Source organism: Mauremys mutica, chromosome 12 (assembly GCF_020497125.1).
Source record: "Mauremys mutica isolate MM-2020 ecotype Southern chromosome 12, ASM2049712v1, whole genome shotgun sequence".
Lineage (NCBI taxonomy): Eukaryota > Metazoa > Chordata > Testudines > Geoemydidae > Mauremys > Mauremys mutica.
In genome coordinates this window covers 52,221,566-52,246,488 of record NC_059083.1, presented here as the reverse complement: position 1 = coordinate 52,246,488, position 24,923 = coordinate 52,221,566, and the positions used below count along the sequence as shown (strand labels likewise).

Sequence of the window (24,923 nt, the reverse complement as noted above, 5' to 3'; positions counted from 1 at the left end):
CTGAAGTTCAGTTGGGCAGACAGTCTGTAGCCCTGACACAAAGGCCCTTCTGCGCCATATGGGGCAGGGAGATCTCTGCCTGGGAGCACGGGGAATGGGATGGGGGTCAGAGCAAGGAAAGAGGGGAGGGATATGGGAGTGAGGGGAAGAGTTCATGCCCCAGATGAGGGAAATTTGGGGTCAGAGGGAAGGAGCCTGGTCTACAGAGAGGGAAGAGGGTTTCTGTCAGTGACAGGGGCCTCCATTTCCCCTTCCACTAGTCCCCCATTTACAGTGAGACAGAGCAGTAGCTGCAGCAGGGAGCGGGAGTTGCTGAACATGGGTGGGGAACCTTTCAGGGCATCAGATGAGGCGCAGCCCTTGCAGCGCCTTGGGCACCTGGTGCAAGTGCTGGATGATGCGCAGCTGGCACATCACCTTGGCTGTGACATCCTCCAGCTGCAGGGGAACAAGAACATGTCAGGGACTGAGATACTGCCCAGGAATGAGGGAGGATTAAGGACACCTGGAACCAGCACCATTTCCACCCAGCAGCTGCTCATGTCTGAGTGGTGGATTCACGCTCCTGATCCCCAGGATGGAGGCTTCTTGTCCTCTCTAGTGACCTCCAGTGCCAACTCCCCTCCTTGTAGGGTTAGCTCCTGCCACCTCCCCCTCAGTGCGCCTGACAGCTGTTCCACCTCCAACCCACCTGGGGACACCGCTCAAGTTTGTAGAACCCTCTCCTCCACCCCGACCTCCATCCCCACCCAGGTAGGGCAGGGAGGGGGGCAGGAGGGATTCTGGCAGCAGTGAAGTGGGATGGGGGGAGGTTGAGACCTTTCCCCAAGTCACCCCAGTGATAAATGCTGACGCCACAGGATAGCAGCCCTGGTGAATGGGGCAGGTCAGCAGCCCCTGCTGACTGAATCCTCCCGTTCTCTCTGGAGCTGGTCCAGCCCTGCCAGCAGCAGGACAAGCTTCCCCCATCCATGTACCTCAGAACTGCCTGGCCAGTCGCCATCACCCATCAGTCCTTGGCCTCCCAGGTGGCCAGAGATGGGTGGTGGCTCGGGTGACATGGACACTAGGCCATGGGGAAAATGGGTGCAGCTCTATGGGGCAGGAAACGTTCACAGAGGGCACTTAGGGGATTCTCCTGCCCTTCCCAGGAGTGAGAGCAGAGCATCACATCCTAAGAACACAAGTCCATGAAGTCCACAAGTCCCAGCTAGGCTCCTTGCTACCAGGCCAGCCAATGGTGATAGGATGGGAATGAGGCCTGGGCCCTGCCCCAATCTCCTGAGTCTAATGCAGCTGCTCACCTTGTCCCCCATCAGCTGCTGGGCTTCCCCCAGGATGGAGTATGTGAGGAGCAGCCCAGCCTGGCTGACATGCAGCAGGGGGTCGTGGATCGCCAGCATTGCTGTCTGGAGGAAGTATTTTCTCTGCCCCTCAGAGAAGAATTTTCCAAAGACCCCAAACCAACAGGACACGAGGCTTTAGCAGATTGCCCAGAGCAAGCCTCCAAGCCCTGGAGATAGAATGGCCTCACTGTCTGATGCCCCAAAGGGAGGGTAAGAGAGCTGCTGTAGCCAAGGCAGTTCATTCCCCAGGAGGCTTTCAGGGTCCCATGGCTCAGGGAAGCCCCTTTATTAAAAGGTGGCAGATGTTTAGGGACCAAAGCCTCGAGCGGCTCTTTCTGGAGGGCAATTTATCGCAGGGGCCATGATGGGCTGGAAATGGATCTCTAATGTGGGTGAGCAGGGCCCACTCTGCTGTGCAGTGCCCAGAGATGATAGGGGTCCCTGTATTGCTTCCAGCAGAGAGATCTCCTGCACCTCAGTGGCTAGAGGAGTGTGTGTGCGTGGGGGTGGGGTTTGGAGCTGACAGACCAAAGGTCTATTCCCCTCAAATTAGTGATTTCTCTAGCAGCTGGGTAAGGCCTCTGCAGCTCCTTGGTTTCTTCCAAAGGGAATCCAATCTGCAACCTGACCAGGATTAGGAGACTCATGTCCCTGTCCCCATCACAAACACTCCTAGGAAACTTTTCTTCTGCTGCAGCCATTCAGCTTGTGGGAGGCAGGACAAGCTCACACAGTCTCTCTCACGTGGCGGCTATAGAGCAGCATTCTGTAGATGCACTTGTAGATCCAGGAGCCATTCCAAGGTCTCCTCTGCGATGTTGTGGAAATCACCAATTTCACCTTTGATTCCAATCTGGGGGCACTGGATTATGGTGGGTTCCAAGGTTTGGATGGTCTCACCACAGTTGTGAGACGGGGTGGGAGGGAGGTCTTTGATTTTCTACTTTTGCAGCAAGTAGCCACAACTTGGGGCAGTGATAATGTGCTTCTTTGGAACAGTGGCTGAGGTCCAGGTACTCTGCCATTCCCTGGCCGGGTCTGGAGACATGAGGGGGGCGCATGTGGTCCATATTGGCTCTGGAGCTCACTGTGTCCCCTACCCAGTTCCCAGGTTGGTACATTCTGCTTCCTGACTGGCAATGGAATTGGGCAAACCCCACCTCCTTTCTCTGCTTCTACAGGGTGCAGGGAATTAAACAAGGGTCTGATCAAGCAATAGTGACTGACTGACCCAGTGCTCTCCTCTCACACACTTGGGGATCAGCCAGAGGAACAAGGACCAGAGAGACACCCAGAGCCATAATCCTAAATTAACTAACCCACCCGGGGATTCTCCTTATGCCACGTAGCAATGTCTGCATATAAGACACTCAAATCACGGCAACTAGCGAGGTTCCAATGTGGGACCTTTAGCACCAGCCGGTCCCACTGGGTGCTGGGTGAGGAACTCTGAGCTGGAAATAAGGAGTGGGCTCTTGTCCTGTCTCCAGGAGGCATCGACTGCAGGGACCCCAGCCAGCCCCACTCCCTGAGCTGTGTCATGCCCTGCCACAGTGTCCTTACCTCCCCCACCCTGGCTGTATTCTTATAGCCCAGGAGCCTGCTGTCCTGGTGCCAGTCGTGGCACCACAGATCTTCTGCCTCATGTATGGAGACAAATTTTAACCAGTTTTTTTATATCCATAATAAATCTCCTGATGACTGTTTGACAGACCTGACCCTTGGAACAGCCTGGCAAAACCCCCAGCTGGGTCAAAAGAACTGCTGTTCTGGGTCAGATCAATGGTCCATCTAGCCCAGTATCCTGTCTTCTGACAGTGGCCAGTGCCATAGGCTAGAGACACTATCCCTGCCGATCCTGGCTAATAGCCATTGATGGACCTATCCTCCATTAACCTATCCTTGGGTCTGGGCAGTCCCTGTGCCCCTGGCTTGTCAGTCTACCTCTTTGTTTGCCCAACCTCCCCACCTCCAAGGGCCCAGTGAGCCTGGAGCTATTGCTTTTCTGGAGCTGGTCACAGCCACGCGTAGCCAAGATAAGAGCTATGAAGCTGTTCCTGGTGACGTGTCCAGGGGTTACTGCTGGGTCTAGCGGATTGCATCCGGCCTGTGTGAGTGCAATGGAGGTGGTTGGTTTGTGTAGGCGAGAGAGAGAGCTTGGGGCACTGGGCCTGATGTAAGACCTGAGGCCTGAACCATAGTCAGCAAAGTCCAGCCACGCCGTGAACCAAAGTCAGGCCATGTATTACAGCAGATGCTTACAAGTTCGCTGTCCGATACATGACCTTGGCAAAGGTATTACTAGTGTTGCTAACACACAGGCACTCCTAAGAAGCAACAGACACTGGGTATGTGTGTGAACACACTTCAGGAGATTAATATGATTAGTCAGAACATATTGTTAAAGATCATTAGTATGGTATGAAAAGTATAGGTGGTTAGAATATAGCCCTCAAAGGATGCAGCATTTTGTGTAATGGAGCGACTGATTGACGTTGTTCTGTGTTTGGCAAAGGTGGGAGACCATTCGGGGTCACAATGAAAAAGCTGACAGTTTTGAGAGAGGTTTATTTCTAAATCTTGTCAATGCTCCAAAAATAGGATCCTGTAATGGCAAAGCATGTGCAGCAATCTCCTCGAAACGTTACCTATCTGAGTAATCACATCCAAAATGATTTAATTGTGGCATTGCACAACGTTGTGCAACAAAAGATTGTGTCTCCACAAAATGGAAAAATAGTCTCAACAATTGCCGACGACACTACTGACTGTGGACACCATGAACAGATGTCTGCTGTGGAAGGGCAAGAAAGGAGACATCATGTTGCGAAATGACCAACAGAGGAGGGGGAGGGGAGGGGTTGAAGCTGTATAACGGTGTATAAGTGTTGAGCAGAGAGCACTGAAGAGAAGAGGACCTCTGTGCTGCATAATGAAAGGTGGATAGTAGCAGATGTCATGGAGTGAGTTATGGGTTGTTAGTTATACTAAATAATGGCTACCAGGTGACATGAGAGTCAAGAACAGGTAAGTGTCAGCGATAGCAAGAAGAATCCATAGAAGAAAGGAGAGCAACAGGCTGTCATTCTGGGAAATCTACACTAGATGGCAGCAGAGTAGAGGAAATGAGAGTGGGAGAGAAATACTGACCATTGACCAACATTTCAGTAGGCAATAAAATAATGTGAAAGTTATACTATAATATGGCCACTAGGTGGCAGCATGTTGTAAGCATGAGATATGGGCAGCTAGTTTCAAAAATGCCCATTAGATGGCAGCATATCTTGAATACTAACCAAGGGGCAGTGCAAGTACATTATAAGTGGCCATCACCTTGGACAGGCATCTCCTAAAAATGTAAGCTGGTGTTTGTCCAAAATCTAAAATCTTTTCTTCAAATGATCATTACACTAAAAATGATGTACGATGGGAGTTGTATAATTGCAAGTCACACTGGGCACTGTTAGCTACAAAGCTTTGGAGACACGAAATGAACTAAGTGGGAGAAAGGTGAAGTGGGACCATATTGAAAAACATGAAGAAAGAATACAAATATGAGAGAGCATTTTCACTTATTAAATCAAAGGGGAATCCTATTTTCCAAAGGTAGATCACATGCACCAGGTCATCCCTTCAGGTAACTGCAGGTCTCTTTACTGAGAAAGTCCCGTTTCTGCAGAATGATGAGAGACAAGAACCTCAGTGGATCCGGAATCCTGTCTACCAAACCCTGAAGAGCTCTATGTAGTTGAAAACTTGTCTCTCATCAACAGAAGTTGGTCCAATAAAAGGTATTACCTCACCCACCTTGTCTCAAACCCTGCAAAATGAATTCATCAACTCAGGTGTGAGCTGTACTATGACTAGAGGTAAGCACCCAGTTCCAAACTGCTACTGCTTTGCATTTATATATCACCTTCCAAACCAGGGTATTAAAGTGCTTGATTAATTATGCACGAATGTGGGAAGTGTCTGTATTCATTTTTATGATACATAATCTGTGTCAGGATGCTGGGCAAAGGTACGTAGGACAAATGGTAGGAGCTGGAAATCCCAGAACTGTAGCCAGGGGTCAGAGTCAGTATCAGGGTCAAGAGTCAAGCCAAGGTTCAGAGATGGAGACAGAATCAGGAATTAGGCTGAGGTGTCATGGTTGGTATCATGGTTCCAAGGGTCAATCGGGAGTCAGAATCCTAGTCGGAGCCAAGGGAAGTACCAGGAGTCCAGGAAGAAAACAGCAGGCGTGGCAGATAGCTAGGGATCCATGTTTTTGCCCGGACACTTCTTCAGTTTTGTGACATAGCAGACTCGCTTTCTGAGTCTAAAGCATGCCCTGTCCTTCGCATCTTGTTCATGACTTAGTCTCGTACCCTTCCCAGTATTCTTAAAGAATTGCAGAAAAGCTGATTTTATTGGTCCCCATTGCCCTTGTATTCTTGATAAATAATCACAATGGAAATTGTTACTTTAAGGCCACTGAGTGTCTAAGAAAGTTAGTTAGCCATACAGCGTTCTTGAGTCCGAGTGAGGGCCCGCAGGAAGTTGTTCCCACTCTGTTCTTTCCTCTTTGGAACCCTCTGTATGTATTTGTCAAATGTGTCCCTAACTATAGCATATCAATATAATTGTGACATCTTGTCTATCATTCTTTATTTCATTATATAATTATGTGTCTCTCTCAATGGGGGATGATTTTCCCATAGCTGTACATTTTGGTCTCTTTCAATCCCTTCTTTTCATTAAGATCGATTATTCACTTCTATACCCTAGCTACATGGGGAATTTTGAGTTTTTTTCCTAGCCGGTTAGCTTAGTGCTGTCTTCACTATTACCTAGTCTGGGAGCTTCGAACTAAGAGTTAGCAGCAGCTGATGGAAATGCCGATATCTGTAGTACAGAGATACAGTACTGAAGATACCACTTGATATGCAATGCAGGTGTCTGTATATAGTCCAGTTAGATTTGTTGCTGACCAAAAGGTCTGGCATGCACGCTCAATAACTGATCTGATGAGCGCTCTGTATAGCATTACCACCATTTTCATATCCGTTCCCCAGGATGTTCCAGAGGGATTTGTCTTTTGCACTTATTTAATATTTTCAGTATGATCCCTCCAAGTGAGCTTGTTATCAAATGTCACACCTAAGAATTTGTAATTTCAGTACATTTATCTGTTGGTCTAATAGCTATAACTTTACATCTTTTTGGCTTTTCCTTGTTATGGGGATCATTCCCTTAGTTTTGTCTGTGAGAATTTGAAGCCCCACCTATTTCTCCATTCTGACCTTCTCTTCAGTGCATCATCATGCTTTTGGTGGCGCTTTCAAGGTTTCTGCTTTTGATCCAAACAGCACAATCAGCAACCAACGTGATCCCTATTCCTATACTTGTCTCCTCAGGGCGATCCTTTATCATGATGTTAAAGAGGGTTGGCGTAACTACACTGCCCTGTGGAGTTTCACTTGCAATTGACTGTACGTTGGAAAAAGCTTTGCCTAATTGGACTTGTACAGTTCTTTGGCCTAGGAAGTTCCTCATCCATCTGTACATTCTTCCTATATTACCCATTTAGGCCACTTTATGAAGTAGTTCCTCTCTCCATAACACATCGTAGACTTTTTCTATGCCCAGGAAGATTAGTGTAATTAATTCTATGATTCTCATGCTTTTTTGTGCTTTTGTCTCTATCCTGACAACGTGGTCAATCACACTCCTACTTTACTGAAGCCCACTTTGTATTTCATCTTTGAACCTACCGTTTGTAAATCCCTCTCACTCCCTGTTTGTAGATGTGCTACTGATCTCTCCCTTACTATTCTTTCCATCGTTTTACCTAAGCCACACTAAAGTTTACATTTAAAATATCCACATCCTCCTCCCATCCCACCTCTTCATCTCATAATTAGCCTTAATGTTCTTTTCTCCTCCCTAATTTGTATCCTTTGATATCCATCACTACTGACTTTTTGAAACATGGTGGCCAGAATTTCTGCTTTTCTTTTGTTAGAGCTTATTACTCCATGCCCCGCAACTGGAAGGCTTGGTGTTATGTGACTCTTACTCTTTATTTCATTCATTTCCCTAGTTTGTTTATATATCTTTGCTATATTAGTATTTTTATTTACTTTCCCATGTTATGGTGTTCACATCTCTCTTTCTGCCCTTTTTATAGCCCTTTGTGAAACTACCTTACTTTTTTATATTTCCATATGTTCATTATTTAAGGATTTTTTTTGCTGTCTTATATGCCTTATTCCTTTCCCTAATTACCATCTCATATTCCTTGTTCCATTATGGCACGTTTCCTATCTTTAGGCAGTGTTGGTATCCTAAGAATAGCTAGGCTAGCTGTCTTGATGATTCCCTTATTAATATTGCTACAGAATTCCTCAATATCTTCACGGATACATTACTCATTCACATATTCCTCACCTCTCTTTCCAAAGATTTTTCCATTTTTCTTTAAGATTCCAACTCGGGATATTAATGTCAGGAAGTGGACACTAGCCATTCCCTCCCCTCTGTGTATTTCACAGCTGCATTCACTCCCTACTGCCCCAGATCCAGACAGGAGAAGCTTCCATCAGCAGTATTGAATCTGGTAGGTGCTTCATCACTTATTCTCTTCAAAGATTTGCTCTAAACATTTTTTCTTACTTCCCTGCAATTTGTTGTGACTATTCAGATCACCACAGATAATGAATGGGCATGAGACACTTGCAATTAAATCTGTCAGGTCCATAACCTCTAGTGTCCTGCATGGGTTATAAAGATTATAAAGTCTTAGAGATGGTATCTCAAAAGTATTATATTCAATATTCAGCTTTCTAATCTCTACTTCAAGGTAGTTCAGGATCTCCTCAGTGAAGGGGTATGAACCCCCACCTTTTCCATGTCTCTATCATGTCTATATAGATCATATTCTGGGATTTTATAGTCTCATTTTTCTATTAGCCAAGTCTTGGATGCATATTCTATCAGGCTTTGTTTTCATATCAAACATATTGGTCTTTAATTCCTGCCCATGTCCTATTAAGCTGTGGGCATTCCAGGTGAAAATAGTCACCCCTGTTTCTAATCCTCAATAGTTGTTACACTTAGGAAAGTATGAAGTTGTTCCACTGACAGGTTGCTAGCCTGCAGCTTTAATTAAAATTCTCATTTTCTGTTTTCTTTCCTGTTTGAGGACTACAATTTATTACATCAATCTTTAATGCAATGAATCTCTTTTCACCCCAGTATTACACATTACCTCCCATTAATTGCCATTCCACACATCAGGTTCTCTTTTAGGTATGTCCTAACAGCTTCTGCATAGGAGAGATTATTAGTAACTTGAGGTTTTTGCATTTCTCTTGCTTGCTTCCCTCCAGACAGCCTGCTGTGTTTTATTCCACAGTTACAACATTTTTGTTCTGTCCCTTCCTTACAGTCATCATATGAATGGTCGCTTCCACACTTACTGCACTGTACTTTCCCATGGGAATTATTTGCTACATGACTAAATCTCTGGCAGCTGTAGAATCTCACAGAAAGAGGAATATAGGACATAGTCCAGAATATCTGATACCCTAAAGTTAGTCTATCTGATCACATCCCTCCCTTAAAATGTGTCCAGCACAGCTGTCAAGCACTTGCTGTCACTTCCTCTTCTGCTAATTAGCCGCTTAGCACTTATCACCTTATCTCCACCTATTCCTTGCTTTCTTTCCTGACATTTCATTGGCATCCCAAATACTGTCCTTCTTGTTTCTGTGAGGAATCTGGGTAGCTGACAGCTCATTTTTATTTTACCCAGGACCTTTGTCTTACGGAGTGTCCGTACCAGGTCTTTGTTTTTACATTCCACTAATGAACCTCCAGCAGGTAGCATCTTAGCCCTTCCTAAGATACTTGGTGGGATAACTCACATGACTGGAGTACTGTCATGGATGGATATAAACTGTTCAGGGCAGAAAAGGTGGGGGAGCTGCACTGTATGTAAGAGAGCAGTATGACTGCTCAGAGCTCCAGTATGAAACTGCAGAAAAACCTGAGAGTCTCTGGATTAAGTATAGATGATGATGATGTTCGTCCATCGTTTTCGAAGAAGACCTTGGCATCTAGCAGGTTGTGAGCTGTCCACAGTGTGTCCGCAAGTGGCTGGTAAGGCCAATACAGGCACAGAATGTTCTGCCACATGTCGGGCAGACATGTGTGGGCACCACTGTTACAGCATTTACAGCTCTGGCTTTACGGAGTGCTCGCTTCTCTTGTGCTATAGTTATCCTTCTGGCTTCAGATGTCTGGCAGCCTTGGTGGATCAGCCATGTCGATCGGTCTTGTGCCAGGGTTTCCCAGGAGGTGATGTCAATATCCAGGGACTTAAGAGAGGCTTTCAGCGTGTCTTTGTATCGCTTCTTTTGTCCCCCGTGCGATCGCTTTCCTTGAGACAGCTCACCATAGAAGAGCTGTTTGGGGATGCGGTGGTCTGGCATCCTTACAACATGGCCTGCCCAGCATGTCTGAGCTTTCATAAGCAGAGTGTAAACTGACGGCAGGCCTGCTCTGGAGAGGACTTCTGTATCTGGCACCTTATCCTGCCACCGGATCCTCAGAAGTCTGCGGAGGCAAGTCATGTGGAAGTGGTTCAGTTGCCTAGCGTGCCTCCTGTATACAGTCCAAGTCTCACTGGCATACATCAGGGTATTTAGCACTACTGCTCGGTAGACTTTAAGCTTTGTAGCAAGGCTTATTCCACGGCGGTCCCACATGTTGGTCAGCAGTCCGCCAAATGCAGAACTTGCCTTGGCAATTCTGCAGTTGACCACGATGTCAATTGTCACTGCGCGAGAAAGGGTGCTGCCAAGGTATGTAAATTGGTCCACTGCTTGCAGCTTTTGTCCCTTCACTGTGATGGTGGGCTCTTGGTGTTGGGCTTTCGGAGCTGGCTGGTGCATCACTTCGGTTTTCTTTATGTTGATGAGGAGGCCGAAGTTGTCGCATGCTGCTGCGAATTTATCCATGCTAGCTTGCATTTCCTGCTCTGATCCAGCATTCAGGGCACAGTCATCAGCAAAAAGAAGGTCTCGTAGCACAGTCTCCTTTATTTTGGTGACAGCCTGGAGTCTTCGCAGGTTAAACAGTTTCCCATCAGTCCTGTATCTCAGGCTGATTCCCAAGGAACTGTTCTGAAAGGCGTCTAACAGCATGGCTGAAAACATTATGCTGAACAAGGTCGGTGCCAACACACACCCTTGCTTGACGCCGTTTGTGACGAGAAAGGCCTCTGAAGCTTCTCCGTCATCCAGAACACGAGCCGTCATGCCGTCGTGGAACTGGCGTACCATCAGCATGAATCTGTCAGGGCACCCAAACTTCGACATGATGCGCCACAGACCTTCGCGACTGACAGTGTCGAAAGCCTTGGTAAGATCCACAAAGATGGTGTACAGTTCACGATTCTGCTCTTGACACTTCTCTTGGAGCTGTCGGACTGCAAAGATCATGTCCACAGTGCCACGCTCTTTGCGGAAGCCGCACTGTGTCTCGGGTAGTAGACCCTGTTCCAGGTGGTCAATCAGGTGATTCAGCAACACTCGTGCAAGGATCTTACCTGCGCTAGAAAGCATTGATATTCCTCTATGATTATCGCAGACTTTTCGATTTCCTTTCCTCTTGTAGAGGTGTATGATGGACGTGTCTTTCAGTTCCTGAGGAATGGACCCTTGATTCCAGAAGGACTGGAACAGCTGAGTGAGTTTGTCAACAAGCATTGCACCACCATCCTTATAGATTTCCACTGGAATTGCATCAGATCCTGAGGCCTTGCCACTGGACAGCTGACTGATGGCCTGTAGGGTTTCAGTCTCTGATGGTGGAGCGTCCAGGCTGTAGTTAATATCCACCTGGGGCATTCTGTCAATCGCCTCGTTATTGATGGAAGATGGGCGGTTCAGTACGGATTGGAAATGCTCAGCCCAACTCTGTAGAATCAGAGTCTTCTCAGTAATGAGAGTTACACCATCTAAGTCCAGTAGAGGGGAACTCCCTGAAGGCCGAGGTCCATACAAGGATCTAAGGGCTTCGTAGAACCGTTTGGCATCGTTTCTATCAGCAAACTACTGGATTTCATCTGCTTTGGTACTCAACCAGGAGTCCTGCATCTTGCGAAGCTTGTTCTGTACGGTCCTGCAAATGTTGTTGAAGGCATTTTTCTTAGCTGTTGATGACGGGTCATTCTGATGAGCTCGGTGAAGGCGGTGCTTTTCAGCAAGTAAAGTCTTGATCTCTTCGTTGTTTTCATCAAACCAGTCCTGCTGTTTCCTGTGTGAGGGTCCAAGAACCTTTAGTGCAGAAAAGTGCACAATATTTCGGAAGCGTTCCCAGTTCCTCTCAACATTTTCCTCTAATTGCAGCTCTGAGAGTTGGTTGTCGAGATCTTCTACTAGTGAAGCTGCTGTGTTGGGGTTCCTCAGTTTACTGACGTTGATCTTTTTCATCACAGCTTTGTTTCCCTGCGGACGTCTCTTTGGCTTGATGTGAAGGCTTAATTTAGAGATGATAAGTCTATGATGAGTCCAACAGTCAGCACTCGGCATGGCCTTGGTCACCCTTACATCCTGTCTGTCTTTCCTCCGCACGATGACATAATCAATGAGATGCCAGTGCTTGGAGTGTGGGTGCATCCAGGACTTCTTTTTGCGAGTGGGCAGGCGGAAGATGGTATTGGTGATGATCAGATCATGAGCCGCACATGTTTTCAATAGTAGTAGGCCATTGCTGTTGCATTTGCCGATTCCATTTTTTCCAATGACGCCATCCCAGGCAGAGTGATCGGATCCTACTCTTGCATTAAAATCGCCAAGTAGAATCAGCCTGTCGGTGCGCTTCACGGATGAAAGTAGGGCATCGAGATCTTCATAAAACTTGTCCTTTGCTTCATCCGGATTTGTCATTGTGGGTGCGTAAGCGCTGATTAGTATAACTCGCTTTCCTCTCGGTAGTGGAAGATGCAGTGTCATGAGTCAGCAGCAAAGAATCCTGTGGCACCTTATAGACTAACAGACGTTTTGCAGCATGAGCTTTCGTGGGTGAATACCCACTTCTTCGGATGCAAGAAGAATACCCACTTCTTCGGATGCAAGAAGAATACCCACTTCTTCCCACTGCTTGCATCCGAAGAAGTGGGTATTCACCCACGAAAGCTCATGCTGCAAAACGTCTGTTAGTCTATAAGGTGCCACAGGATTATTTGCTGCTTCTACAGAACCAGACTAACACGGCTACCCCTCTGATACTTGACACCATGCATGTCATGAGTCAATCGTTCACGCCCTTGGGAAGACTGGCAAGTTTGCGGACAAGATGATTCTTAACCGCAAAGCCAACTCCAGATTCACGACGTTCGTCACTGCTGCGTCCACACCAGAAGAATTTGTAACCACCTCCTATTTCTGTGAGCTGACCTTCGTTGGCTAGACGAGTTTCACACAAGGCCGCAATATCGATGTTAAATCTTGCGAGCTCTCTGGCGACCAGGGCTGTTCTTCTTTCTGGTCGATGTGCTGAGGGGTTGTCTTGAAGCGTGCGTACATTCCATGTACCAATAATGAGTGGTGTCACCTTGCATTTTGTTGTTTGAAATTTTGTTATTCGACCGCATAAGATGGGATCCCCTCCAGCCGCGGTAAGCTGGCCAGGGTTCTATGAAGCAAACAATGTTTAGGGCACCTTTTCTAGCCCCTTCCTCTTACTACGGAGGTGAGCAGTGCGGTCCTAAAGAGGACTGCTCAGTCACTCAGGTAGATGTCAAATCCAGCTGTTGCTTCGATCAGCAAGAAGACGACCATTAGACCTGAGCCACCTGTGTGCAGGTCCGCGACTACAGCTCCCAGTGTATCCACACCTGCTGCTTCGTCGCTCGCCCATTGCCACAGGACTTTAAAGTTTACGGGAATTGGAGGGATGTCAAGACTTGTGTGTGAATTGGATTAGAGTGAGGGAGAGGTGCGCATAGTCAGCCTCACTCTCTCTTCCCAGATTCCATCTTGCTCCAATGGCAGGACAAAAGTCGAGACGGTTGGAGATGGGCTGGGCGCAGTGGTTGACTAGGGCATCTTTCGCGTCTTGCCGTGCTCTTAGCGTACCACGTCGCTTGCAGAAACCGCCTTCATGACCGTTGGTCCTATTCCAAAAGGTCTCATCCGCTCAATCCGCCGGAGTCTGTCTTCACATGCTCGGGATAGACAAAGCCCTATCTCACCGAAGGTCTATGCCCGACGGCTACCCTCAACCTGGTTTGGCCAACCTGGGTGTATGGGGTGTTCAGGGAGGGGTAGCACCTCTGGTGTAGGGGCATGTCGTGTCCTTCCAGGGCTGCTCGTCCACCTTTGGTCCCCACCTGTCACTCAGCTCTCACCTGTGGCTCCTAGTAGCTGTAGCATGCGCAGCGGCCACACCCCGGGCAAATTAAGTATAGAAGTGTGAATAACAAGGCTGTTGTCGTGGTGGGAGTCTTGTATACACCACCAGACCAGAGGGATGAGATGGATGAGTTTTTTTTTAGGCAACTAACAGAAGTTACTTGATCACAGGCCCTGGGTCTCATGGGGGACTACAATCACCCTGATATCTGCTGGGAGAGAAATACAGAAGCACACAGACAATCCAGGAAGTTTTTGGAAAGTGTAGCGGGCAATTTCCTGGTGCAAGTGCTGGAGGAATCGACTAGGGGCAGAGCTTTTCTTAACCTGCTGCTCACAAACAGGGAAGAACTAGTAGGGAAAGCAAAAGTGGATGGGAACCTGGTAGACAATGAGCATGAGATGGTTGAGTTCAGGATCCGGACACAAGGAAGAAAGGAGAACAGCAGAATATGGAGCCTGGACTTCAGAAAAGCAGACTTTGACTCCCTCAGGGAACTGATGGGCAGGATCCACTGGTAGAATAACATGAGGGGAAAGGAATCTAGGAGAGCTGGCTGTATTTTATAGAATCCTTATTGAGGTTTCAGGAACAAACCATCCCAATGTGTAGAAAGAATAGTAAATATGGCAGGCGACCAACTTAGCTTAACAGTGAAATCCTTGCTGATCTTAAACACAAAAAAGAAGCCTAAAAGAAGTGGAAGATTAGACAAATGACCAGGGAGTAGTATAAAAATATTGCTCAGCCATGCAGGAGTGAAATCAGGAGTGGGGAGGGTCATTCCCCAGTTAGGGTTGCACATCAGCCTGGTTTTACCCCTTCCTAAGATCCACCCTGTATTTTATTACTGCTGTATAGTTAATGTCGGGAATCAGAAATGGCATTGCCAGTCCCTCACCACGTCACCATCACCACCAGAGGAACAAAGGGAGAATTTACTCCGCTTCATAATTTATGGCATGAACTGATCTCTTGTGAGGGGATGAAAATTATTCCTTCTCCTACAGGGCACTGAAATGCTGAATATACCAGGATATATTGTTTGATTTAATGGAAATAAAGGTAACAGAAGATCGTTGTCTAAGGACACTAGACTGCATTGAACATCTCAGTCCAAGATTTCACTTGATGTATTTATTGATTTTGACTCGTAAGACATGGCATGATTCTGAGCATTGCCAGAGGTGAAAGACAGCATTTAAGCATCATTGTTACTCTCTGGTATGTCACCAGATGGGATACGATAGACAGAGAAATGATCTGATCTGTCATATCAGTATTTGGCTACCAGAGACATGGGCTGGTATAGTAGTGATTGATATTCACGTAGAACCCTCTTCCCCATCAGAGCAGTGTTCTGTCCTCAGACTCAGTTTTCTGACACTTTGCTCTGAAATCTACATTTAGGCTACGTCTACACTACCCGCCGTATCGGCGGGTAGCGATCGATTATTCAGGGATCGATATATCGCGTCTCATCTAGATGCGATATATCGATCCCCGAACGCGCTTATATCGATTCCGGAACTCCACCACCGCGAACGGCGGTGGCGGCGTCGATATGGAGAGCCCCGGAGATCGATCCCGCGCCGTGAGGACGGGTAAGTTATCGATATAAGATACTTCGACTTCAGCTACGTTATTCACGTAGCTGAAGTTGCGTATCTTATATCAATTTTTCCCCTTAGTGTAGACCAGCCCTTAGTCTTAAAATTTCAGCCTGTAACCAGGAGAGGGAGGTGTTTCTGAATATTTATGGAATTAATTCACGAGATTTGATTAAGTTTTTACTCTATGTTCTTCCAATTCAGTCACACAGATTTATTGTTCCTAAAGTCAGTCCATGGCAGACGGCAGAAACCAAACGGTCATCATGGAATTCATCCTCCTGGGATTCAGGGGTGTCCCTGACCTGCAAATTCTTCTCTTCCTGATGTTCCTAGTGATCTACATGGCAACAGTGGCTGGGAACACCCTCATCATGGTGCTCGTTGTGGCTAATCGGCACTTTCACACCCCCATGTACTTTTTCCTGGGGAATCTGTCCTGCCTGGAGACATGCTACACCTCAACCATCCTGCCCAGGTTGCAGGCCAGTCTCCTGACCGGGGACAAAATCATCTCAGTCAGTGGCTGCATCACACAACTCTATTTCTTTGGTTCTCTGGCATGTACGGAATGCTATCTCCTAGCAGCAATGTCTTATGATCGGTATTTAGCGATATGTAAACCCCTGCACTATTCAACTCTTATGAATATCAGGATTTGCATCCAATTGGCTACTGCATCATGGTTAAGTGGTTGTTTGGGTGTAATTATCTTAATCTCATTCCTATCACACTTATTATTCTGTGGCTCAAATGAAATCAACCATTTCTATTGTGATCCCATCCCACTGATGGAACTCTCCTGCACTGACTCACGCCTTATTATATTGGTCGACTTCATACTAGCCTGTGTATTCATCCTGCCTCCATTCCTACTAACCCTGACATCCTATGTGTGCATCATCGGCACCATCCTGAGAATTCCTTTCACCACCGGGAGAAAAAAGGCCTTTTCCACCTGCTCCTCTCACCTCATTGTGGTGACAATATTCTATGGAACTTTAATGGTTGTCTACATACTACCGAAACGTGAAACACTGAGAGACCTGAAGAAAGTGGTCTCCCTTTGCTACACGGTCCTGACTCCCCTGATAAATCCCCTCATCTACAGCTTGAGAAACAGAGAGGTCAAGGAAGCCTTGTGCAAAGCCGTCAGTAAATGTGGCTTTCAGAAAAACGTGCAAAGACTCTGAGATAATAACTTAGCCTGAGGGTTTCACAGGTGTCCTGGTGATTTAAGCAATCAGCCCCCATTAAAATTAAGTTGCAAAGTCCCAGTGGACATCTCAGCACTCAGTCTTGTCAATCTCAGTGGAAGGACCAGGGAGGGAGGTGTCCAGAACCATATTCCCATCATGCAGTTATTAACTGGGCGCTAGGCAGAACGGAGACAAAATTTGAGCCAAATTTTTAGATCTGTAAAAAAAAATCTTTATTCAAAATAAATGTTTGGACAATAAAAATAGTAACTCCTTGTGCAGCATATGTGGGGACATAAGCCTGGGAAATCTGCCACCCCTGAAATTGTGCTTATTGCCCGTATAACCCTCTGCAAACCAGCGATCTTCACTGCACTCACACAGGCCAGATGCAAATAACCAGGTCCCTTCAGGGACCTCTGGACACTTCACCAGGATCAGCTTTATAATTCTTATCTGGGCTACATCTGGCTGTGACCAGCTTCAGCAAAGCAAAAGCTCCAGGCTTACTGGTCTCTTGGAGGTGGGGATGTTGGGCAAACAAAGAGAGAGACACACACACCAGGTCCCCTGGGATTGCCCAGCCCAACTGGGGGTTTGCCAGGGCACACGTAGAATTGAGGCCATTTCTGCAGTGGGGTCTGTGAAATGGTCACTGACGAGGGACTCTGCACGTAGCCCTACAGGACACTAGCTGCTCTGCTTCCACCAGCTGCACAGAGCAGTTCAAAGGGAGGGAACCTGTTACAATGAGCATCCCCAAAACTGACTGCAACAAGTGCAATGTCTGAGAGGGCTAGTTCTGAAGGCACAGCATGTAGTCAGCCCCAGATAACACAGACATCTCTGCTCCGTGCAGGGCCCTCTCCTCAAGGGGCGAGGCAACCTATGGTGAGTGGAAGTAGCTAACACCTACCAAAGGGCAGAACCCCTGTGATGCCTAACACGGCAGTGCTGGCTCAGTCACTGTGAGCACGTCAGGGCTTGGACAGAGGCAGAGGAGCTGGGCACCAATGAGAATTGTAGGGCTCCAACTCTGCGGAATTTATTTCCCAAGGGACCTAATGGAGTTATGGGAGATGGACACTTATCTCCCTTAGACACCTCTAAGAATTTCAGCCTGGAGAGGCACTGGGATTCTGTCACAGTAGCTTCAATCTATGCATTTCCATTGGAAAGATACCCCACATTAACAGAAAGACACTGGATGGATGGGAAACCCCTGCTAAACCTTTGAGAGCTGCTGCTGTTGTATGTTCGCTTGTAGCCACTAATGTTGCAATTTTTGTTTGTTTATTTATTTATTTATTTTTACGATTTTGTTCCCAGCGACTATAGTTTGGAACAGCACACACCTAGCTGTAGGTAAGAAATGAGGAGAGATGAGATTATGCTGTCTAGGGCCACTAGATGGCAGAGGAATGGGACAGGTGTAGTGGTGCTGCCCAGTGAACAGCAGCCAAGGTGGAAGGGCAAGAAAGGAGACATTATCTTGCCAAATGACCAACAGAGGGAAGTGGAAAGGGAGGTGAAGCTGTATAATGGTGTATAAGTGTTGAGCAGAGAGCACTAAAGAGAGGAGGACCTCTGTGCTGTGGCTAGTAGCAGATGTTATAGAGTGAGTTATGGGCTGTTATGCTAAATAACGGCTACCAGGTGACAGTGTCAAGAACGGGAAAGAGGCAGCTATAATGAGAAGAATCCACTAGAGGAGAGAAGAGCAACAGGCTGTCATGCTGGGAAATTGACACTAGATGGCAGCAAAGTAGACAAAATGAGGGGGGTGGGGGCATAAGAAATTCTGACTAGTGACCAATGTAGTTCAGTAAGCAATATAATAATGGGGAAGTTATACTGAAAAATGGCCACTAGGAAGCAGCATGTTGTAAGAGGGAGATATGGGCCATTATTTTAAAAAATGCCCATTAGAGGGCAGCATATCTTGAATACTAATTAAGGGGTGGTGCAAGTACATTATAACTGGCCATCACCTTGGACAGGCATCTCCCAAAAATGAAAGCTGGTGTTTGTCCATGATTTAAAATATTTTCCACAAAGGATCATTAGAGTGAAAAATAATGTACAATGGGACTTGTATAATTGGAAGTCACACTGGGCATTGTTAGCTAGAAAGCTTTGGAGACCCAAAATGAACCAGGAGGGAGAAAAGTTGAAGTGGGACAGTATTGAAAAGCACAAAGAAAGAATACAAATATGAGAGAGCATTTACACTTATTAAATCAAAGGGGAATCCCATTTTCCAAAGGTAGATCACAATCACCAGCTCATCCCTTCAGGTAACTGCAGATCTCTTTACTGAGAAAGTTCTGTTTCTGCAGAATGATGAAAGTCAAGAAACTCAGTGGAACCAGAGTCCTGTCTGCCAAATCCTGAAGAGCTCTGTGAGGTCAAAAACTTGTCTTTCACCAACAGAAGTTGGTCCAATAAAAGGTATTGCCTCACCAACCTTGTCTCAAACCCTGAGAAATGAGCTCATCAACTCAAGTGTGAGCTGTCCTATGACTAGAGGTAAGCACCCAATTCCAAACTGGTGCTGCTTTGCGTTTATACATCACCTTCCAAATGAGGGTATTAAAGTGCTTGAGTAATTAAGCACTAGCAATATAAGATTCGCTTTCTGTGACTAATGTGGGAAGTGTCTGTATTCATTTTTACGATACATAGTCTGTGTCAGGATGCTGGGCAAAGATAGGTAGGACAAATGGTAGGAACTTGAGATCCCAGAACTGAAGCCAGGGGTCAGAGTCAGTATCAGGGTCAAGAGTCAAGCTGAGGGTCAGACCCGGAGACAGAATCAGGATTTGGGTTGAAGGTCAAAACCAGGTTTCGGCATCCAGTTGGGTTCCAGGGGTCGATCAGGAGTCAGAATACAAGTCAGAGCCAAGCTCATACCAGGACTTCAGACACGGAGACACGGGGTGGTCAAGGCAGCTGGTGGGATCCGCATTGTTGCCTGGACACTTCTTGGTGTGCCCCATTGACGAATATAGGGTCAACTAGCCAAGATCACTGTCAGTCTGATCATGCTGGATGGAATTTACCGTGGCATACAACCATTGTAGATTATGGGTCACAAGGAATGAGTCAGCTACAGGCACTGTATGGTCAGGTGGCAGTATGGGGGTATTACTTACCTGTTAACCTTACAGACCCAGATCCAAGTCCCACTGATACTTACAGTTGCTTTGGATTGCTGTGGTATGGGTAGCTAAGGGTTAAATTCTGCAAGGATCCCCTCCTGGTAGCTGTAGACATTCCTTAATGGTCTGATGCTCAAAAGGAAAAGCCCCTTGAGAGAAATGCATGAAGCAGTGTATTAGAGATACAGGGTGGGGGAGGTAATATCTTTTATTGGACCAACTTTTGTTGGTGAGAGAGACAAGCTTTCAGCTACTACACTGCATGAACCAGTGTAGTCAGGTTCAGGTAGGGTGATCAGATGTCCTGATTTTATAGGGACAGTCCTGATTTTGGGGTCTTTTTCTTGTATAGGCTTCTATTACCCCCCACCCTATCCTGATTTTTCACACTTGCTGTCCGGTCACCCGAGCTTCAGGTGCCCTTCTCAAACCCCCAGGTGACCTTTAGGCAGGAACCCTGAACTAAGGGACTTTGGAGTAGATAAAAAGACAGCCTGTGGCTCAAAGGGCTAATGTGATGTTTGGATATATAAACAGGGTAATCTGGAGCAGAGAGGCTATGTTACCTCTGTATTTGGCACCGGTGAGACCACTGCTGGAATCCTGTGTCCAGTTGTGGTGCCTACAATTCACAATTCATGAAGGGTTCAGTGAATAGCCATGAGGACGATTAAAGGATTGGAAAGACTCAGTGAGTTCAATCAGTTCAGTTTAACAAGGAGCAGGTTAAGGGGTGAACTGATCACGGTCTGTAAGTAACCATGTGGGGAACAGAAATGTGATAATGGTGGGCTCATCAATCTAGCAGAGAAAGGTATAACAAGGGTTAACAGCTGGATGTTGAAGCTAGACAAATTCATACTGGAAATAAGGCCAGGGGCGGCTCCAGACCCCAGCACGCCAAATGCGTGCTTGGGGCGGCTTGCCGTGGGGGGCGCCCTGCCGGTTGCCAAGAGGGCGGCAGGCAGGTTGCCTTCGGCGGCATGCCTGCGGAGATTCCGCTGGTTCCGCGGCTCCGGTGGACCTCCCGCAGGCATGCCTGTGGAGGGTCTGCTGGTCCTGCGGCTTCGTGCCTGTGGGAGGTCCACCGGAGCCGCAGGACCGGCGACCGGCAGAGTGCCCCCCGTGGCATGCCGCCGTGCTTGGGGCGGTGAAATGGCTAGAGCCGCTCCTGAATAAGGCACAGGTTTTTTTTTATCAGTGAGAGTAATTAACCATTGGAACAATTTACCAAAGAGTCGTTGTGGATTTCCCATCAGTGGAAATTTTTAAATCAGGATTGGATATTTTTTTCTAAAGGATCTGCTCTAGTTCAAACAGGAATTAATTCAGAGAAGTCTTACAGCCTGTGTTACACAGCAGTTCAGACTAGATGATCCCAGGGTCCCTTCGGCCTTGGCATCTATGAATAAGTGGAGAGAGATTCTGATTGGGGTGTCAGACTGTCCGAGAGGCCAGGGCTGCAGGGGGCAACCTGCCTCACTGTTCTTGGGGGGTACCTGGGTTAAGTGGAACCTGCTTAAATTGGCAAGGAAAGGCTGTGTATAGATAGACAACATGTGTATAGGATTTTATTGTTTTAACCCTGTTTCCCTCTGCTAGTTATGTTTCTGTGAACCAATCGATCACACCTGTTTTTGAAGAGTCCATCCTGAGTCACTAGAGGTTCACATGGTCACAGTGTCTCAGAGAGGATTCCATAGGAAGGAACAAAGCCAGTTGTAGTTGCTGGAGATAAATACGGCTGGTGAAACAGGGATGTTGTAGCCTGCAGACACACAGCACCCATTCTATATACATGGGAGATAGAGAGATGGATAGACAGCTGATTACTTAAGAAGACAGAGAGAGAGAGAGCGATCCAAAAAGAATAGAAAAATCAGTGAAATAAAAGTTTTAACTTTCTTACCAATATTGGTTGGCATTTTCTAAGTGCCTTAATGGATTTAGGTGCCTGACTTGTCAAGAGAAGCGTGTGCCTAACTCCTTTAGAGTGCTATTGAAGTCTCAGCCTTAATGGTTCAAGAATTCATGTTACAGGGAGAGAATTCCCAGCACAATTTAACAACATTTTCAGGTTCCACAACTTATATAATGGAAACGGTTTTCAACACTTATTAATATTTGCTAAAGGTGGTAAAACTGGCTCTACCTGTTGGGAATTTTTTATATTTTGGAACCATGTAACAGTGTGAAAGAATCACAGAGGTACATTCATAGATTTATATATTGGAAAGCCACAAAAGACAATTAGATCCTCTAGTCTGACCTCCAACACTAGATTTATTGATTGAGTGATTGATTGATTTGGCTTATACAAAAATATGAAGACTTTCTCAGTGATGGTATCCCACATTTGGACAAACCTTGTCATGAGAAGAGATATGAGACGATGTGAATCAAACTGTGTGTGTCTAAATGGCTGCCCATTACTGTGGGCTCTCAGACCCTTCAATATAGCAACTGTGTTCCTGATCCGGTTTGAGAGAGGTTGATATTTTGTTAAATCTGCTGCATAAAACTTATGATAATATATCCAAAGAGTCAACATGCCAGCCAGCTCTGTTCCTGCAACTCCATTATCAAACCGGGGGGCTTCCTTTCCCCCCCCCCCAACTTCTTCTTGGCTGGGTTAAAGCTGAAGTATGTTTTTGCCAATCATCTCCCAGAGGTATTTTTCTCTTCTTCAGTTTTTACCCTTCCTAGATACACCCCATGGCAAACACAGAAGGGGGGAATCAAACGTCCATCACAGAATTCATCCTCCTGGGATTCGGGGATCTACCTGAACTGCTGACCCTACTCTTTCTGCTGTTTCTAGTGATCTACATTCTGACCTTGTCCGGGAACATCCTCATTGTTGCTCTAGTTGTGGCTGATCGGTACCTTCACACCCCCATGTACTTCTTCCTGGGGAACTTGTCCTTCTTGGAGACCTGCTACACCTCAACCATCCTGCCCAGGGTTCTGGTCAGTTTCCTGACAGGGGACAAGAGCATTTCTGTTAGTGGTTGTATGACACAATTTTATTTTGTTAGTTTCTTGGCTGGTGCAGAATGCTATCTATTAGCAGTGATGTCATATGATCGGTATTTGGCGATATGCAAACCACTGCATTATGCAGCCCTCATGAATGCCAGGTTCTGCCTGCAGTTAGCAGCTGGGTCTTGGATAAATGGTTCTCTGGCTGTTATCATTGTATTATTTCTTATGTTACAATTAACTTTCTGTGGCCCCAATGAAATTGATCATTTCGACTGTGAATCCACAGAAATGTTAAATCTATACTGCAATGGCACCAACCAGACAGAGCTTGTCATTACCATCCTGGCTGCTATATTCACTCTGCCTCCATTCGTATTAACCATAATGTCCTATGTGTGTATCATCATCACCATCGTGAGAATCCCTTCCACCACCGGGAGGCAAAAGGCCTTTTCCACGTGCTCCTCTCACCTCATTGTGGTGACCATTTTCTATGGGACCCTGATCATTGTATATCTGCTACCAAAAACCAACACACTAAGAGACCTAAACAAAGTGTTCTCTGTCTGCTACACAATTCTGACACCTATGGCCAATCCCTTCATATACAGCCTGAGAAACAAAGAGGTGAAGGAGGCCCTGAGAAAAATTGCCAGTAAATGTGTAAATTTTACAATAAATTAGAAATCACAAAGTGTTTGTTTCTTACTGTATTGAGGGAAAATGGTGAGATGCAGAGCTGGTTTATTGTTTTATAGAAACAGATTCTGGGTGGTCCCTAGTTCTGACTAGGTGTTTGGGAATGTGCTGCTATAATATTTGAGGATGTGCAAATATCCAAAATGTGAGCTCAATCAATACCAGGGTCTTTATATTCAGAATAAAATTGAACTGTATTATACTTAGGAAATTCCATACACTAAGCCCAAATAAGAATATAGGATACAAGAACAATTTACACTGAGATTATCAAAGGATCCTAAGGGGTTTAGTGGTCCGAATTTCAATGGGGTTGTGTTACCTAACTTCCTTAGGTCCCTTGACAATCCTGGCTGAATGACATGATATTTGAAAGTATACATTAATTTTGGGTACCTCAGCAACTGGGGACCCCCACTTGAGACACCAAAATTTTTCAGAGCACATAGAATTTTCATAACCTGCTGTGTGTTCAATGGTGGGAAATGATCAGTTCACCTCATCCTATCTAGGTATATGACATGGCCATCATCAACATTAACAATGGGACACCTCAAGAAAGAAGAGCTTGTCGATATGGGCAGAAATTATATGAATTTGAAGCAATGTGGACCCTGTTTCCAGATACTTTTGGATAAAAAATGCTGAAATAATGCCTGACTTCCATTCCACTGGACCTCTCTGCTTTCTCCCTCCCGCTTCCTGCCCCCGTTCCCCAACTTCCTTTTTTTGCCAATTTGTGTCTTTTTTCAAATTGTTGTTACCCCTTCCCTCACATGCAAGGTTTGTCTGATTTTGTATTGCCTAGACAAGTTGCATAATTGCCTATATTTTTTAGTTAGCCTGAAAAATGTGCAGTGTTGGGTGACATGTACAAGCTGTAACAATTTTTCTTGTTTGTTTCTTCATGAAAATTAATAAAAAATGAATCACAAAAATAAAATGGGACACCTCACAATCACTGCCGGGAGGTAGCGAATTCAAATCCCCATCTTACAGAGGCACAGGGCAGATTACGGAACATGCCCAAATCCACACAGAAAATCTGTGGCTGAGCAGGGAACTGAATTCAGATGTCACTACACCATGCTTCGGCACCCGAGAGGGTAATTCCTCCCCGTTCTCATTAGTTAACCTCCTGTGCTTTCTACAGGCCATAAACTACTGACTCCACAAGCAGAAGGTGAGGATTAAGAAACAGGCATTTATTCACTGTAAGAGGCATTGGATAGCAAACAAGGCAACTGATGATAAAGGAGATGCTATCCTAGTAGAGGGTGTGGGATGGGAAAGGGGCAGCTATACTATACTACGGGGCAGCAGTAATTCTCTAAAGTGCCTTCTAGAATGCAGCTTTTATGAATATTGGCAAAGTGATATTATCATTATTCCTTTGTATTATGGCCGTGCTGTAATAGGACCACCCAGAAACCTGGCCCTGGCCCCATTTTGCTGTGCAATATACAACCACAGAGTAAGAGAGTCTCAGGCTTTGGCTACACTGGCACTTTTGTAGGT

The 24,923-nt window shown here is 46.2% G+C and overlaps 2 protein-coding genes across 3 annotated transcripts in view; one reads left to right on the top strand and one right to left on the bottom strand.

Annotated features, from left to right (window-relative positions):
* The window catches only part of LOC123345337, a 716,016-nt gene that overhangs the window by 702 nt on the left and 690,391 nt on the right, over positions 1–24,923 (bottom strand). The window lies entirely within an intron of this gene.
* Positions 15,598–16,554, top strand: LOC123346934 (olfactory receptor 6N1-like). Its single transcript, XM_044984372.1, has one exon. It carries the CDS (start codon positions 15,598–15,600, stop codon positions 16,552–16,554), a length of 957 nt encoding a protein of 318 aa, XP_044840307.1.